At 40.1% G+C, this 16,520-nt stretch overlaps 1 protein-coding gene across 2 annotated transcripts in view; it reads right to left on the reverse strand.

Moving 5' to 3' along the window:
- Window positions 1-2,139: 2,139 nt before the first annotated feature.
- The window catches only part of arvcfb (ARVCF delta catenin family member b), a 99,887-nt gene continuing 85,506 nt past the window's right edge, over window positions 2,140-16,520 (reverse strand). The window contains exons 9-16 of one of the 2 annotated variants that reach the window (XM_034542477.1): window positions 16,004-16,131; window positions 14,442-14,592; window positions 14,074-14,266; window positions 12,829-12,940; window positions 12,469-12,556; window positions 11,077-11,130; window positions 9,261-9,352; window positions 2,140-4,738 (exon numbers count right to left, since the gene is read on the reverse strand). In XM_034542477.1, the coding sequence (XP_034398368.1) occupies window positions 4,733-4,738; window positions 9,261-9,352; window positions 11,077-11,130; window positions 12,469-12,556; window positions 12,829-12,940; window positions 14,074-14,266; window positions 14,442-14,592; window positions 16,004-16,131 (824 nt within the window). In that variant the 3' untranslated portion in view covers window positions 2,140-4,732. The remainder of the gene's footprint in view (window positions 4,739-9,260; window positions 9,353-11,076; window positions 11,131-12,468; window positions 12,557-12,828; window positions 12,941-14,073; window positions 14,267-14,441; window positions 14,593-16,003; window positions 16,132-16,520) is intronic. The other variant, XM_034542478.1, reaches the window with a different exon arrangement.

Here is a 16,520-nt window from a genome sequence, read left to right on the forward strand (position 1 = left end):
AGAGCCAGGCGCCGCAGGAGCTCTCCATCGACTGCCTGGCCCAGTGCATGATGGGAAACACCTGGCTGTCGCCACATCAGAGAGCTGATTGGCTCTTAGATCTGACAGCAAACACCACGTGTTGTAGAAAATCCAGGGCGAATTGTAAGTCTCTCTGTGCGCATTTGCAATTATTAAGACTGATCTGACCCCATATGTTACAGTAGGCCTATATTGTTCTATTGATTGTGTTAATGTTTTAAACATGCAGATGGAGTATTTTCTATAGTAGGCCTATACATGTTTACTCTGTTACACAATTGTTATTATAAAATGAATAATACGTTAAACAAAGGTAACAGTCCAGTGTGAGAACTCTGTATAAATATATTTTGGCTTATATATTTATTTTGTATTTCTCCTCATACATTTAAGAGAGAGACCGTTTCTGTTCCATTTCATTTATTTTATTCACATGTATTTAAATCCACTATACGATCACTGTTTCATTGTACCACTGTATTAAAAATGGTTAATCCTCAGAGCAACACAGGATTCACGAATAGACACAAGATGACGTACTATGTTGTCCTTTGTCATGAATGCAGATGTGGAATAAACTGCTGTTACCACAAGCCTGCCCAGCTCCATGAGATTCATTTGGGCAGAAGACATCTCACAGAGGTTACACATGCCTGGAGGTTAAGAGAGGTATTGCTCTGTGCAACAGGATTTTTAAAAATATATTATATCTATATATATATATATGGTCATGTGTGTATATATATAGATATATATAGATATATATATATATATATATATATATATATACTTATATATAACTATATTTATATATATATATAATATATATATATATAAGTTCACCTTCACCTGAGTGTCCAAGATATAGAGCCGCAGATCAGATGTCATGGACAAACCGTGGCGAGCACAGAAGTCCAATAGCAAGACACCATATGTGAATGTGTATATATATATATATATATATATATATATACTTATATATATATATATATATATATATATATATATATATATATGTATGTATAGATATATATGTTTATACATACATATATATATATATGTATACGATTGGAGGTGTTTGGTTGGTGGAAGAGGTGGGTACCTACACCCTCTCTACTGCTTGCGCGCGTGCCAAAGCCCAGCTGCGAGAAGTACCAAAATGTACGCCATCATGCAGAATGGTCCATTTCGAAATAATGTTATAATATAATTATTTCTGCATTAATGTGTAAATAACTTGAATATTGCATCTCATAATTGTGTGGCTAATTTAAATGTGTTGTATTGTGTACGCTACAGTATACAGTAGCATGTGAGTTCTCCCCTTAGGTCCATTCTTACTGATATATCATTTATTAGTTTATTATATAATATTCATTTGAATCTGGAAAGTCTTCAAATGTATGTAGTGGATGTAAAATGTGTAATATTAGCCTTTGATATTTAGTGGAGTAGAAGTGTAAGTACAGTACAAGGACCTCATCAGGACTATTTCCTTGGTAAAAAGAAGAAAAAAAGTAGTTCAAGTCTAAATTATTAAATGTGAGCATCCGAAATTAGACATTTTTGTTATTTGGATGAACTGACCCCATTTATTTGTGATGCTTGTAATGAGCATTGCAGCCTACAGGGGGTGCTGTCATGGCTATCATTATATAACAACAAAATATAAAATAAGACACAGAGCCATGCAGCAATTTCTTTCCAGGCATGATTTATTGAAAACACACCAAATGTATACTCTACAAACCAGTATTTGTCCGTTATGTTTAACAAGCTTAATATTTGCCTCTGGGTATTAGTAAAATTAACATAATACATTCTGTCACTGTGGCATCGCTTCTGCTCGCTACGAAAGCATTAACAAATTTACTCCGCTATGAAATCAAAACCATTATTTGAATGACTATCTTTTTAAAAATGTATAATACAATGTAATACAATGCAGAAACCCACCAACAGTCTATCCTACTCGGGGTTGGGGGTGGGACGATAGGGTAAGGGTGTGTGTGTGGGGGGGGGGTGGGGGGGTGGGGGGGTGCAGGATGAATGAATGAGTGACTTGAGTGAAGGCAAAGGGGAGGAGGCGTGACACGGGTGGAGAGGTGAACAGACAGAATGGAGAGATGACAGTTGAAAGGGAGGAATAAAGTTATATAAAACACACTTATTTTTATCTACCATGGAAAAGGTTAAGGCACATGATAGGTACAAACACATCTGCTACTGAGTAGTACAGTTACTTTATTTTGACGGTCTTGAATCAGTTGTATCTACACAGGTAGGTTTGTTTGATTCGATGTGTGTCCGTGTCCTGCATTTATTTTACAGCACAGTTGCTTGGCTCTTTATTTTGTGAATTTACAACGTTTTGTACATCCACAAAACCAAACCCCCCCTGTTATGAATGCATGTAAATACAACTCCAGTTCCTTTGGTTGTGGTACTGCAAAGTGCAGTCAAGAACAGACAGTCATTCAGGTCTTTGTTGTAAGGGTTCAGTATTATCCAATGAAAGCACACACTTCTGAGGACACACAAAAGGGATGCTGGGTATCATTATAATGGGTTTTTTTAACCTCTGAAATTAAAATCTATACAGTACGTTTTTTTTTTTTTTGTAGTTTATTGATTTTTACCACAACATACATCTTTGTAAACACTGTGTAAAATATGCAAGCTTTATAAAGTCACATACGCCACAAAGAAAAATCAGACTTCAATGCAGGCACATGCCATTCGCCTTGATGACGCATGAGTGATGCCAACTTGGACTGGCTTCTCTTTCTGTCTCTGACAGACTGAGGCTGGAAAGGAGACTAAACGCATCATCACTGGATTTAGTGTGCAGTCTCACCAAGCAGGAGAAGAACGTCAATATGATTCTGTATCTCTCTGCTGGTCTTCATCTCAACTGCCCACCCTAACACGTTGTAAAAATATATACTATATGACCAAACTTGACGTTTTGTTTTTGTACAGTGTGATGTAACTATTTTTTTTTTTGTCTTAAACATCCAGATCCACTCCTCGCATACTCTCTTCTTGCACATGAATGAATTAGTTAATATCCAAATGACACCACAAAAAACTGGCACTTGGAAAGAATAGAATATAAACATCTGTACAGTTTTTCTTCATGCTCACGACTGAATATTTCTTAAGATGCACCGGTGAAAAGGGTTCAGGGTCAGCGGTAACTTGGTCTGAATGCATCAGGAAGAAAAACTAAAGAACTTTTTTTATTCACACTGCCGTCTCTTGTCTATCTCATTAGTCTGACCTCTGACCCCTCCAGAGGGTCTGGTTCAAAGATGCAGGGTCTGTCAGACCACATGTAATTCATGGCCTTTAGAAAGAACACTGCAGATCAATTTTTTTTTTTCTGTAACTTTTTTGGGGACAAATACAAAATATAAATAGGTGATCGTCGGCGTAACTCGACAATATTTGACACACATTTAAGTTACGTGGTTATTTCTTGTCTACAAACATGGTGAGCCTTTATCAAATGAGATGTGCTTTCCAAACAATGTGATATTAATATACAACTAAGATGTCGGTAATTTATTTTTTTCACCTTCATTTTTTAATTTTTTTTTCCTTTTGACCCTAATATACATTTATATAAAACCCAACAAAAATAAAAACTGCTTTTTGATCTTCCCTCTCATCAAGAGAACAAACTTCCGCCTCTCTTTTCAAAAACACAAATCCTTTATGAACAAAATGCCTTATATCCTCTTTAATACACATCATTGACAAAGAGCAGTGGTTACCACAGCTCTGTGCGTGAGGGTCAACATGTTGACCGCGGTGAAAGGAAACCGGTGGTTTCCGTTTTAGCCTTCTTTTGCGATGCAGTGAGAACACAAACCGTTACTCCATGTGATGGACACACTATGTCACTTTCCTTTCTCCAGACCACAACTTGCAAACTCCTCCCTTTATAAATGAACATCAATCACTTGTTAACAACTTTTGATTTCAAAGCATCTCAGTGCACTTTAAAAAAAAAACACAAAAAACACACAGTGAACCAAATGTATTGTAAGTCTATGAGCGCAGACTACATGTTTATCCACTGTGCTACAGTTCTTCCCTGGATCGCTTTCTCTCATTTTACTTTCTCGTGTCCATCATACCAATCTGCAAACAACTTTCTGTGACCTTCACACACACACCAGTCCATACCTGTTCACATCAAATTACCAACAAACTAAAAGTAAAATGGTCCAAAATGGACCAAAATTGAAGCATGAACTTCTTCCAGATGTAAAAACTGAAGTGAAGTAACCGCTCATTCCAGCTCCCCACATATTTCCTTCTGATACACATTCCTCTTCCATTGATTTCCTTCACCTCACTTTGCTCGCCCTTCATACGTCCATTCCTTCACCAGCACCGGGAGTTTGTCCTTTTCTGCTCAGCGGTCGAGCTCGACACTGTAAAATTCACATGATGTCCAGCGGGAATGTAGATTTGAGAAAATAGTAGGAGTAGTCACTTTTGTATTCTTTCTTTTTTTTTTTTTTTTCTGAAAAGCATGAGAATGTTGGCTGTTGCCGGGTAGTTGCTGTCGTGATCATTTTTTTTCTTTTTTTTTTTTTAAAATCCTCTTTTCTGTACAAAGTCCAACTCCAAAGATGAGCTCCATGTGAAATGGCAGTGATGATGTGAGAGATCCTTCTCTAGCTGGGGTGTCGTTATTTTAAGCCTGGAGCACGTGGACAAGAAAGAAACATATTAGAAGAACCAAACATACAGTTTGACTTTTTTTTATGAAGAGTTTTAGTCCAAAAATGCTACACAAAAAAAAAAGAAAATGACATCCATCATGACAAATAAAGACTATTCCATGCTTTTTCAACAAATTCTATTAAAAGATCAAAACCAACAATCTTTCTCTTAATACTTTCATGCAAGACATCCCTACCCAAACTTCTATTCAAAACGGAAAACATAATGATGTGAAATGTGATTTGTAGTGACTTGATTCTGCAGTTCCTTTCAGCTCTACAGAGCATGTTAGCCTCTTTTAGATTACCACACATTTAGCATGCTTGTAAGCGGACTTCTATGGTACAGAGAAATGAGACTTTGCTACACAGACAATACTTATGGATACTAGGATCAAGTCATTGTTGGTTTTGGTCTTTTCATGGTATTTGTTGGCAAAAGAAATGCATATTGCCAGCCATTAAAATGTATATTCCCTTTAGAACAGAAACCAAATCAATGCCATCTATGGATGTGAATTTAATGTGAAGACAACCATTTGACATTATCACAGTACTTGACGTACTACATCACTGTCATGAAATGCTTCAATCATGTCAGCCCAGATGGCAAATGGAGGCAAGAGACAGAAAAACAGATGCTTAATGAGTTGGCTGAAATCCTGCATGTGCTCAATGAAGCGTAACGTACTTACCTGATGGTTATTTCTGAATATTACTCATAAACATGTTGTTTCTTTTTACTAAAGTGATACAATTACAATGAATACCACACATCAGAGTCACCTATTTCCTATGATAATGCAATGGATGGAGAGGAGAGCATTGAACGGATGGCCACCGATTGACATATAAGATGACGATGAGGAAGACAGTGAGGTCTTCTGGCACAGGAGAGGACAACAGCGGTGAGGAGGAGGCGGAGAGAGGAGATACAGACTGCCAATAGAGGAATGATGACAACTACTGAAGCTCACCCAGATCAGCTGGCTGCTTTGCAAAGGTCACTGGGTCAGGTTGATTATTCAGTCGAACCTCGTACACATATGTAGAGGTATGAGGGCATTGGCAATTTAGATGTCTTTCATTGTTACTTGTTTAACAAACTGTTGCCTTCCAGCTGAGGTGCATGAACATGAAATAATTGAACCAAAGAAGATATTCAGCCGTTATTGGGTGCAGGAGGATAACAATGTTTTGTGTGGAACTTCCAGAGAAATATGACCATCTAAGTTACATCAAAAGCCACTTTGCATCAGTTATAGCGTGACTGTTAACACAACATATTGAAATCAACTACTTCTGACTTGCCTGCCTTGGACATATTTTGAGTTGGCTTCCATCATTAAATCATCAACTTACATGAATTATTTATCTTTAAATCGAATGTAGATAAAGATAAGATGCTGTGTGTCTCTGTGTGTGTGTGTGTGTGTGTGTGCGTGTGTGTGTGTGTGTGTGTGTGTGTGTGCGTGTGTGTGTGCGTGTGTGTGTGTGTGCGTGTGCATGTGCATATCTTTTTCTTTCTCCCTATTGCTTCTGACTAAGTGTTAACTAAGTCCCTGGCGGATCCATCTGAAGTGCAGAAGAATGATTCCCCTTCAGCATTTGTCACCAATTTCAGCTGAGGCCATGAGGGAAGGCAGTGGTTGAAGCTGGGTGTGCATTGCAATCAGACAGGTGTTACGGTTGTTTTAAATCAACTAGGTTAATTATTTAAGACAGAGGAAGACAATAGCAGGTTTTTAATTTCTTGTCAACAAACTCGACAGTTATCAGCCGCTAATCAAGCTAAAATTTGCTCCACGAGTTGGTAATGAACACTGATATGGAAATAAAATGTCATTCTAATGTATACCTGCTTAACTTACATACTTGTTAGTATTATCATGCACAATTTACACTTTTAATAACTTTGTTGTTCTGGTTTTAGAAACGCAAACTGCTTCTGAATGTGGAGAAATGTAAAGCTTGACAGGCCTTCAGTTTTCTCATTTGTGATTCATTTTGTATTTTGAGTTTTTTAGTGCCATCTTTGCCTCAATCTACACATGAACGTGTGTGTAAATATGAAGAATTAATACACGATGTACAAATGTATTGAATCCTAAACCTAAACAAATGTTTTTCGGTTGAACTGCAAGTGAGTGATGTTAATTTCCATAGAAAGAACAAGGTGACTTCTCCAGCTGACTGCTCTGGGTGCAGGGTGACAGCTACATGACACAGTGTGAGGTTGGAAGGAACACAGGCGGAAAAGATGAACAAACAGGAAATGCAAGGGATGCTACAATCCAACCCACAAGATGAAGGTGGTTATTTTGATTGTGCTTTCACTTTTTCAGACCTACCATGCATGCATTTAGACCCAGGAGTCAACAGGCTGGGGCTTAACATCACAAGCGTCCACCAGACTGACTGCAGGCCTGTTACTCCTGATATAGTGTTTCCTATTTGTGTCATTCTGGGGCCACAGGAGGACGGGTTAAAAAAAAAAACACAGCAAAACAATATGAGGTCAATACATTTTACAAATAACACGCACACACACACACATAAACACACACACACACACACACACACACACGCACACATACACGTGCATCTAGGATTAGAGAAGCCAGTGTTAGTCCTCTGCCTTCAGGATAGCTTGGAAAGAATTCAAAGTGATTCAAAACAGTGAACCACAACATGCAAATGAAAGAGGGGGAGAGAGCAGTTTCAACAGCCAAGTTGCATTCAAAACAGGCAGAAAACCTCTGGGAAGTACAGTACAGAAGGATTATTATGCTAGAAGGCCTGTACACTGAAGACAGAAAGGTCTGTGTTTACTCCTGTCTGTGGCTTCTCAGTTGGTCGGTCTCTGCCCTTCCAAGATGTGACAGTGTAACCTCAGCTGGTTTAGTAGTTAACCTAATATGAGGAATAGGAGGTGTCAACCAAACTGGATTTTTGAAGCCTGAGGTCAGTGTTGAGTACTGTCGCTGCCCTTTGCTGCTATATTAGTTGTTTTAGTATATATTTGAACTGGATACAATTTGCACTTGTCTTGGTTCCATTTCACTCTTAAGCTCAACACAAACAGCTCCACTGACAAAATGTCAGTGCAGAATGGACATCGGTTAAAATGAAAGCAACACTGAAAATAACAACTGTAAGAGCAACCTAACACGAGATGAACATCTTGTTTTATTGTTTCCTCCAGTTTATCTTCTTAACTTGATGCAGTGGTCAGTGAACTGTGACATCACTGTTGGGTGCGATTGCACACTTTTTGCAAGCCATAAGTCAGAAGTGCAATCATTGAAATTGAAACTTCGACCAGAAACGATGCTTTTCAGCCCGGTGTTAAGATCCCTTCAAACAAAACAAATCAGTGCTGCAGAGGAAAATCAATTCTGAAATGCAATCAGAATAGTGGGTAAATAAGATCTATTTTCAGCATTGATTTGACTGTTGAAGGATAGTGTAGACACTGGGACTCACACAATAAACCTCTATTTTTAAAACAGTACTTACATATATATCTAACTACAGACTCTTAGTTTCCTCTCTCATATGTAATGCTACACTGATAATTAAGCTGCAACATACAGAAAGACAAGAGATATGAAGACCCATTTTTTGAATTTAAACAAGACTAAAAAAATAAATAACAATTTGATTTGTATGGTTTAAAGCACAGCATTGGTCAATTCAGTTGACCCTGGTTTAACCAAATTTCAAATAGAACATGAATAACCACCATAATTCAGATAAACCCCCCAAATTATTAACTGCTCTATTAACTCTACTCCAGACATAATTTCCACCCATTTCTACCCAGACCTTGCCTCTCCGATTTTTAAGAGGTAGTTTTAACCTGCACGGGGAAGCAGATATGTTCATACACCTATAGAGACGTATGCTAACACAACCTTAATGGACTCTTTATTGCATTCACAATCCTTTTCATCTAGCACTAAAGCAGATGAAAAATAAACTACAAAAAGTACTTGAGAGTCATCCGACATGTGTCAGACATCCTCGGAGCCCATTATCCTGTGACTCTTTGAAGCTGGATAGCCAATCAGTGCAACAAGAAACCCACTTTGGCTGCAGTGTGCGATGGCTGTGTAATAGGCAGACGACCACTTGATAATGCCGCAGTCTGTCATTGCCAAGGCAAGGGTCGTCTCCGAGAGGACCGTTTGTTGTCGATTCTTTTAATCAGTCTCAGAGTAATTACTTTACAGACGCCAAAAGCTTACACTCAATTAACTGTCGGCGCTCAGATCTGAGGCTGTCCACAGTGCCGAGCTGTGGCGGGCAACATCAACAGAGAATGACAACTGCCAGCCTCTTTAAAGAATCGATAGGATTAAGAGCCTTTAATGAGGATCACCTCAGAAAACATGTTGCGAGAGGGAAAGAAAGGGTCACAGAAGGAGAGGACGTTTCAATGAGACATCGTTATTTCATTCTCTGTCCCCCGGGATTGCAGAAGAGATGTGCCTGTACCTTTAATGGCTCCCGTTCTGTCTGGTCCACTGAGCCGTCAACTGCCTTGTATTTGCAGTCCTTGTCCCTCTGGTCAATGGTGGAGTAACCGTCTAATGAGGTCAGAGAACAACGGTCAGTTAATTCTTCTCCACGAATACAAATAAACGGTTACAGATCATTTATGGTGTTGTTTCAACCTGTGCGGAGAGACTGACACTGGAACACTTAACAAGAGTGCCTGAAAGTTGTTGGACACGGAACAGCACATTCTTAGCTTGTGCTTCTCTAAAACAAACAAAGTGCTATTTTACCCAGTCCCCATAACTGTCTTGTAAAAATGCACTCTCACATATTCCAGCACAGGGCCAGAATGTATCAAGCATCTCAGTAGTTGACAATCAGCCCCAGCAGGCCACAACGTCTCAGTGTGACACACTCTCTATTTACCCTTACTTTTCAAACATGTTATCAACATTTGCAACCCTCTTATCATAGCAAACATTTAGGCGAGCTCCAAAGATGTTCTAAGCTTGGAGGAGTTGCCAAAAGCCATTCATGACAACGAGAAAATCAAATAAACAACAGTCAGGATTTGGGTCTGAATGAAAAACTGTTTCAGCAGTAATACAACTAACTTTTATCCCTCACACACTTCAGATAATGTGCACACACATTCAGTTAATTCACTGTTAACTTGTTAATTGTTATGTTCCATACTGTAAATCTGATTGTGTCATTGTATGTATTCACACTGTATTGTTATCTTAGAATCCTTACATACGTTTTATCTTTTCTTATTTCACATTAATTCATATTTTTACTTACCACACAAAACAAGCCTACACATAAACATGTAGCTATTTTCTGGTTTTCCAATATTACCCGATATTAATGTTTCAAATGTTCTCCTGAAAAGCTCTGAATGTTGTAAAATAGCGACAACACACTCTCCCCTGGAAGTCCTTCTCCTTGTTCAAAGTCAATGTAGGAAGCTTCAAGTCCTACGTGGTAAAAGGAGTATTTTTAGTCTTTAACTTGAAGTACAATTTCTTGGAGGGATTCTTAGATACTTGATGAATATGGACCCAGACTTGTAGAAAAACCAGTATGATATAATCTAGGAGTACAATGGAGTGCTAGGGCCATTGTAGGGAAGAAAAAAAAAGAAAGAAAAATACATTTAACTACACATTTTGTTTCACGTTCTTTCGCCGTTATTTTTTTCACATAATGCTGACATTGGTATGCATTATCTTTAAGGCAGACCTTTGCACGTTGTATTTTGCCGATGGGTTATAATTCTAGTGATTGCTGTGTCCGATGTCCTCTCTGACCCACAGCCTCAAAGCAAGACGAAGGTCCAGAGACATACATGTACATGTTTTCTGTCATGTTTTTTCTGTTCTTTTTTAAACATAAATAAATAAATAACATTATTATTATGTTTGTGGCATAATGAGGTTCATCTAACAGCAGGATCATTTACTTTAAAAGAAGCACAGCTGAGGAACTCTCCCACATGAGATATTAAGAGTGTTTCTATTTAAGTGGAGAACCACCCACATCTGTTGGTGTTGAGCTTCTAATGACGGCCCAGCTTTGTACAAACATCTTGTCGAGAGAGGGGTCTTGCATACAGCATCAAAGAGCTTCATGTCGGAAGTCATCACAGCGAGATCAGTGATCAGTGGTTAGAATTGTAGGATTAAAAATGTCCTCTTGGCGACGGTTAAAGAAGTAGTGAGAGACTCAAATAACTGTTGGACACTGGAGTGAGATTAGAGGAGAGCTAGCTCTTCTTTGGCTAATGACAATCATGCAGTCTGGCTCTTACCTGGACCCAGCTCATCCATAGGTATCATATCACCACTGCCACATTTCCTGGTGCCTGAAAAGCATTCATATGCCATTTGTACAAAAATGGCGCACACACAAACTGAGTCATTGAGCCAAAGCTGCTTTTCAGGGTAATGGTTCCCGGCCAGTGATTGAATAATGCAAACTGAGAGTGGGCAGGCGTGAGTGCCACGTTTCATGTGCATGTATGGATGCAAAAATTAGTGGGGCGCAAGGCCAACAATCAGGACATTAAACTGCGGCGATGCTATTTACTCCTCTGTCAAAGAGATGTTTGTTGTTGGGCCAATGTACTGCACAAGCCCCTCACCCTCCCCCACATATACTGCTGCTGTTAGAGAAAAAACTCTAACCCACTTTTTTGGATTGTGGATGGCTATACACAATTACATGAGCGTGGGGACATTTAAAATATCGCTGACCCCATTATGTCAATTTAAAACCCACAACACAAAAACAAGGGAATTCTTTTCATATTTCATCAAAACTAACTTTTTGAGAGTTGACGGCCTTGGTTAAAACAGCAGCATTATGCTGTTCCAAGCTCCGGCTCCCATTTTATGCGCTTTACTTTTGACCCGTATGAAACAGCATTGTTGCAACATATAACACGCCAAAAAGCTTCACCACACAGAGGATGAGAGTAGTAACAAGAACAGCGCGTCAACACAGCCACGAGAAAAAAAAGATATTTCCTCAGCGACCTGGGCCCAATCACAGTGTCTTCAAGTTAGTATTGTGTTTGAACCTGCTTTGAGGACTCTACGGGTGTGATTCTGTTAGGTTTGTGTACTTTATGCCAACACTTACCGACCCTAACATAAATCTGGTGACATGCTATATTTTTTGAATTGTCAATAAATCCTGTGAAAAGACAAAACTACCAATTAATTTAGCCTGCTAACAAGTATTGTCTGTGTAGTCAACGTCTTGTATATCTTATTTATTTTTGCTACAGACCTTAACATTTCACTTGGAGTAACATTTGCTAAATGATACAGGGCCAAGCTGTTAAAGGACATTCTTTAAATCTTTTTCTAAAATGCAAATGATTGTTTATGACCTGTTTTTAAAAGATGTAGGTTTTCAGCAGGAACCAGTGGGCTTGGAGATGAAAGCCTTAGACAGGGTGGAGAAGTCACAACGTATTGAGAGACGGACAACAATGTTTTGGGTTTGGTCTTTTCAGGATTTGGAAAACTAAAATATCGCAAGCCTGATCCTTTTGATAAGGCACTGGACCTCATAGTAAATACAATACTATGGTAATTCTGCTAATGAGCCCTGGGATATTTTCCCCTTTATTCCACGACTTGGTCCTCTAAACAGGCGAAAACAGCAACGATCAAACACGCACACTCTAACTGACCTTGGTTCTTCTCCATCAGGGGTAGGGTGGTGTCGTCGTAGCCCGGCTTGCCGTTCTTGGTTGCTTTAGGAGTGGTTGTCATCGTGGGCTGAGAGAAGAAGAGGGACGCAAACATATAAAATACCTTGGCTCACGTTCTTATGACGTAAACAATTTACTCACTAGCTTCATCTCTAAGTATTTTACACAACGAGAAGTGGCTTATGATGACGCCAATATTCTTTGTCAAGCAAATACTCTCTTAGTGGGACACTTCATTAATGGTAAAGTGGTCCTTATAAATATCGAGTGTCTGTAATAGCTGAATTTACAACAACAATACTAAGGACCCACATTATATGTGAAGGATCGCTCCTGTACCTGGAAGTGGCTTTTGTTCCAGCCGTCCTTGGTCAAAGCGTTCCTCAGCTCCTTATAACTCCAGACCGTCTGCAGCACATGGGACGCCGCCTTGGTTTCGCGAGCTGATTGGCTGAGGGGCCCACAAGAAGGGGCAAATATATGAAGAGGTAATAGAGCAGTTAAAGTCAGAAACCTCATCTAAACCCCACACAGTGACAGATGGATATGCCAGCACGTGAATCAATCTCTTTATTCAAAAATGTCAATTCCACTGAGTGGCTTCAGGGTCTCTAGTTTTTAATTCATAGCCAGATGAGTGCACATCTCCTTTCATTAGTTACCTCTGAGCTATCAGTATTAATTACATGTGGGTGGGGGCCTCACTTCAAAGAAAGCTAATCTCATGTGTGTCTGAGGGAATGAGTGAGCGATGTATATTCATGCTAGTTAGAGTGACTCTCCGTATGATCAATACCCCACAAGGACGTGCCTTTGAAAAGTGATCTTTTAAAAGTTAAAAGTCGGGTGCAGATGCACTTCAGTTTGTGTTAATATAAAACACCTCTTAACAATATCTGTTAGTTTTCATGAGCAGGTTGAAGAGCTCGAGCATTAGAGGAACGGCTCCTACCTGTATGAGCAGAAGCTTCGTAGGCTCCGCCCTAAAACACTGCCCTCCACGTCTAAAAGCCTGTTACTTCCTGTGTGGTGGGCGGTGGTGTGTGTGGGCTCAGGCTAGAATGTAGTATTGTGGGAGCCAAGCTTGGGCCGTTGGAGATATATCACATTATCCTCCATGAATAACTAATGAAAATTGCATTCGAGGTCATTGTTTAATGATTACATGTATAATGTATCATGGTATAATATATATATATATATATATATATATATATATATATATATATATATATATATATATATATATATATATATATATACATTTCTGGCAGGGTTCACAAGAATATAGATGTATCGTTAGTGTTTGGTTCACTGTCTGATACAATTAGTTTGACCTACAGGATAAGACTGATAAGATTAATGTGTTTGGGCAAACAATACTTTGTGATAAAAAGCTAAATAGTTCTGCCAGTGTTGACGCTATAATTGTGCAGATTACTTTTGGGGCCGCCTATATGTACAAAGTAGCCTAATAAATACATTAAATCCTTACAAAAACGGACTTACAACCATATATCAATCTAAATAATACAGTATTCTGGTTTACATGTTGTTACTATGTGATGTACTGTATAGTCTTACCTAGTCTTGTTGATGGCAACCAGCTTCTCAATGGCCTGAGCCTGGGCGAGGGAGCGGGCATTTTCAGAGCTGTCAGTGACGATCTCATGGATGGTGTTGAGGATGGCGACCACAGTGTCCTCCTCCAGGTTTTTGGCTGGCCGCTGCTGGCCGCTTGGCAGGTTGCTCACCAAGTCCCGCATGGCATAACTTCCTGTAAGGTTACGTTTCTTTAAGGTTAACAGGTAAAAGTGCTGGTAATAATGTTTAAAGGCACAACAACAAAGCGTTTCAGACAGAGGGTGAGTTACCATTGAGGTGAAGCCACACATTAGCTTTGGCTGAAGTGAATTTTTAAATCAGTGTGTGTTGCATTGCTAATGATTTACCAATCAGGTCCTTGTTGCGGCGGTCGATGGACAGGTTGCGCAGGGCGATGGACACCGCTCGGACCACCTTGTCGGAGTCGGAGCGCAGCAGCTCCACCAGAATGGGAAGACCTTTCTCCTTGCGCACCGTGGCTCGAATATAGTTGGACCACTGGAGGGCAGACAGAGTGATGGTGTGACTGCTTTTTATATTTTCAACCATAAACCTTTAGGGTAGGTTGAGTGAGCACCCACTGTCAGTGACTGCCTGTTTGGCATTCATGCAGAGCGACAGATTCCCACCTGGGAGCAGCCCAGCATGACCACACGTTGACGAAGCTCCACTAGGTTATCCTCCATGAGGACATTTTTTACATTATATTATATTATATATTTCTTCATGCTCACACACAATCAATACACTCACACACGGACGACCATTCAGTCACTAACTACAAGACAGCTCAGCGCTGCTCCTTGAGCTTGACTGATTCACAACATTACACCGTGGGGTTCTGAATGGACATGTGGTGTAATTTGTCCTAATTTAAACATCAGTAGATTTCACGTCTAATTTTTTTGTAACATGAAACATTAAGTTTGACATAAAAGGGTTTATCTTCTGAGCACTGGTACCCCAAGAGATGTAATTAAGCAGAGGAAGGGCACAGCCGAACCAGCAGGTGGCAGTAGTAAGCTTTAAGAAACAGGTCGATCCAGTGGAGAAGAACTAAGCAGTCGAAGAATTAAAAGGATTAAAAGAAGCAGCTCCGGTATCCTCCCAGGAAGCAGGGGCAGGCTTTGTCCAGATGCGACAGTGTGATGGGTTAGCTGCTCTACATGTTCCTGAGCCTCGGCCGACATTCTGATCAGCTCCGACAGGAAAACCAATACACCAAAAGAAAAGAAGAATTGCTTCTCAAAATGCTCACCTGAGCTGAAAATCACTACTGTCCAATTGTTACACTGGTTGCGAGACTCAGGGCTGTAACTAAAAGTCCAGTCCACTCGAGGTAGATGTGGTTAATGCACTTAGAGGACTGAAGGACGTGTTCACAGTCTGACACATGAGCGTAAAGAGAAGCGCTGCGGCGATAACGCTGCCGTGGACTGAATGCAGCCAGCCTGTGCTGAAAAACACAAGCGACAGCCTCTCAGCAGATCCACAGACGCTCCATTTGGAATACATGTCTGGTCCTGGCTCTAGAGGGTCTCACATCATCCATCATCAGACGCAAACATCTATGAGACATGAACGTTTGGTCGACATTAGTTATCTCACACTTATCTAGTCAGGTAATCCCACTTAGATGGATGGTTCCAAACAAGAAAGGTAGCTTCAAAGATTGTGTTTGATCTACCTGATCAAACTGGCTATATGGTTTGCAGAGACAGAGCATCTACACCTTGTTATAGCGCCTCTGCTTCCTCTCAAGCCCATCAGACTCTGTATTTGTTCTCCAATCACAATCCAAGATTTCTGTTACTGAAAGGTCAATGACAAGGACAGACGTTGCAAGAATGCAATATAAGGACAAGGACATCGTGTCTTCGTGTTTTACCCTCCCCAACCCTGGACTCACGGTCCACTGTCCAGCGCTGAGGTTTTGCAGAGCCCCGGCAGCGGCCTCCAGGGTGTTGTAGTTCTGGCTCTCCGTCAGCAGAGATAGGTAGAGCCTCACCACTTCCGGCTGATACAGCAGCTCAAAGCCTGCAGGGAAATACAGAGAAACACACACACACACACACACACACACACACACACACACACACACACACACACACTAGTTAGACTCCCTGGCCAGGCAGACGGGCCAATTAGGATGTGTGAAGGCACCAGCAGTAGTGCTGAGGTTTATCTCAGACCAGAGGGAGTGTTCTTTGGCGAGGGGAAACGGGGAAGAAGCTTGGGTTTACCACAATGCACAACACCTCTGGTAACAGCACACAACCTTGACAAATGCCACAACATTTGGATTGTAGCTTATTTTGCAAAGTGTCAGTGAAAAAGTCTACGGCAGACACAGGATGGGAATACAAGTCTGTCCACTTGGTTTAACAAAAGGCTGCAACACCTTTATTAAGAAATGCTGGAACAGT

The sequence above is a fragment of the Cyclopterus lumpus genome, chromosome 9 (genome assembly GCF_009769545.1).
Source record: "Cyclopterus lumpus isolate fCycLum1 chromosome 9, fCycLum1.pri, whole genome shotgun sequence".
Lineage (NCBI taxonomy): Eukaryota > Metazoa > Chordata > Actinopteri > Perciformes > Cyclopteridae > Cyclopterus > Cyclopterus lumpus.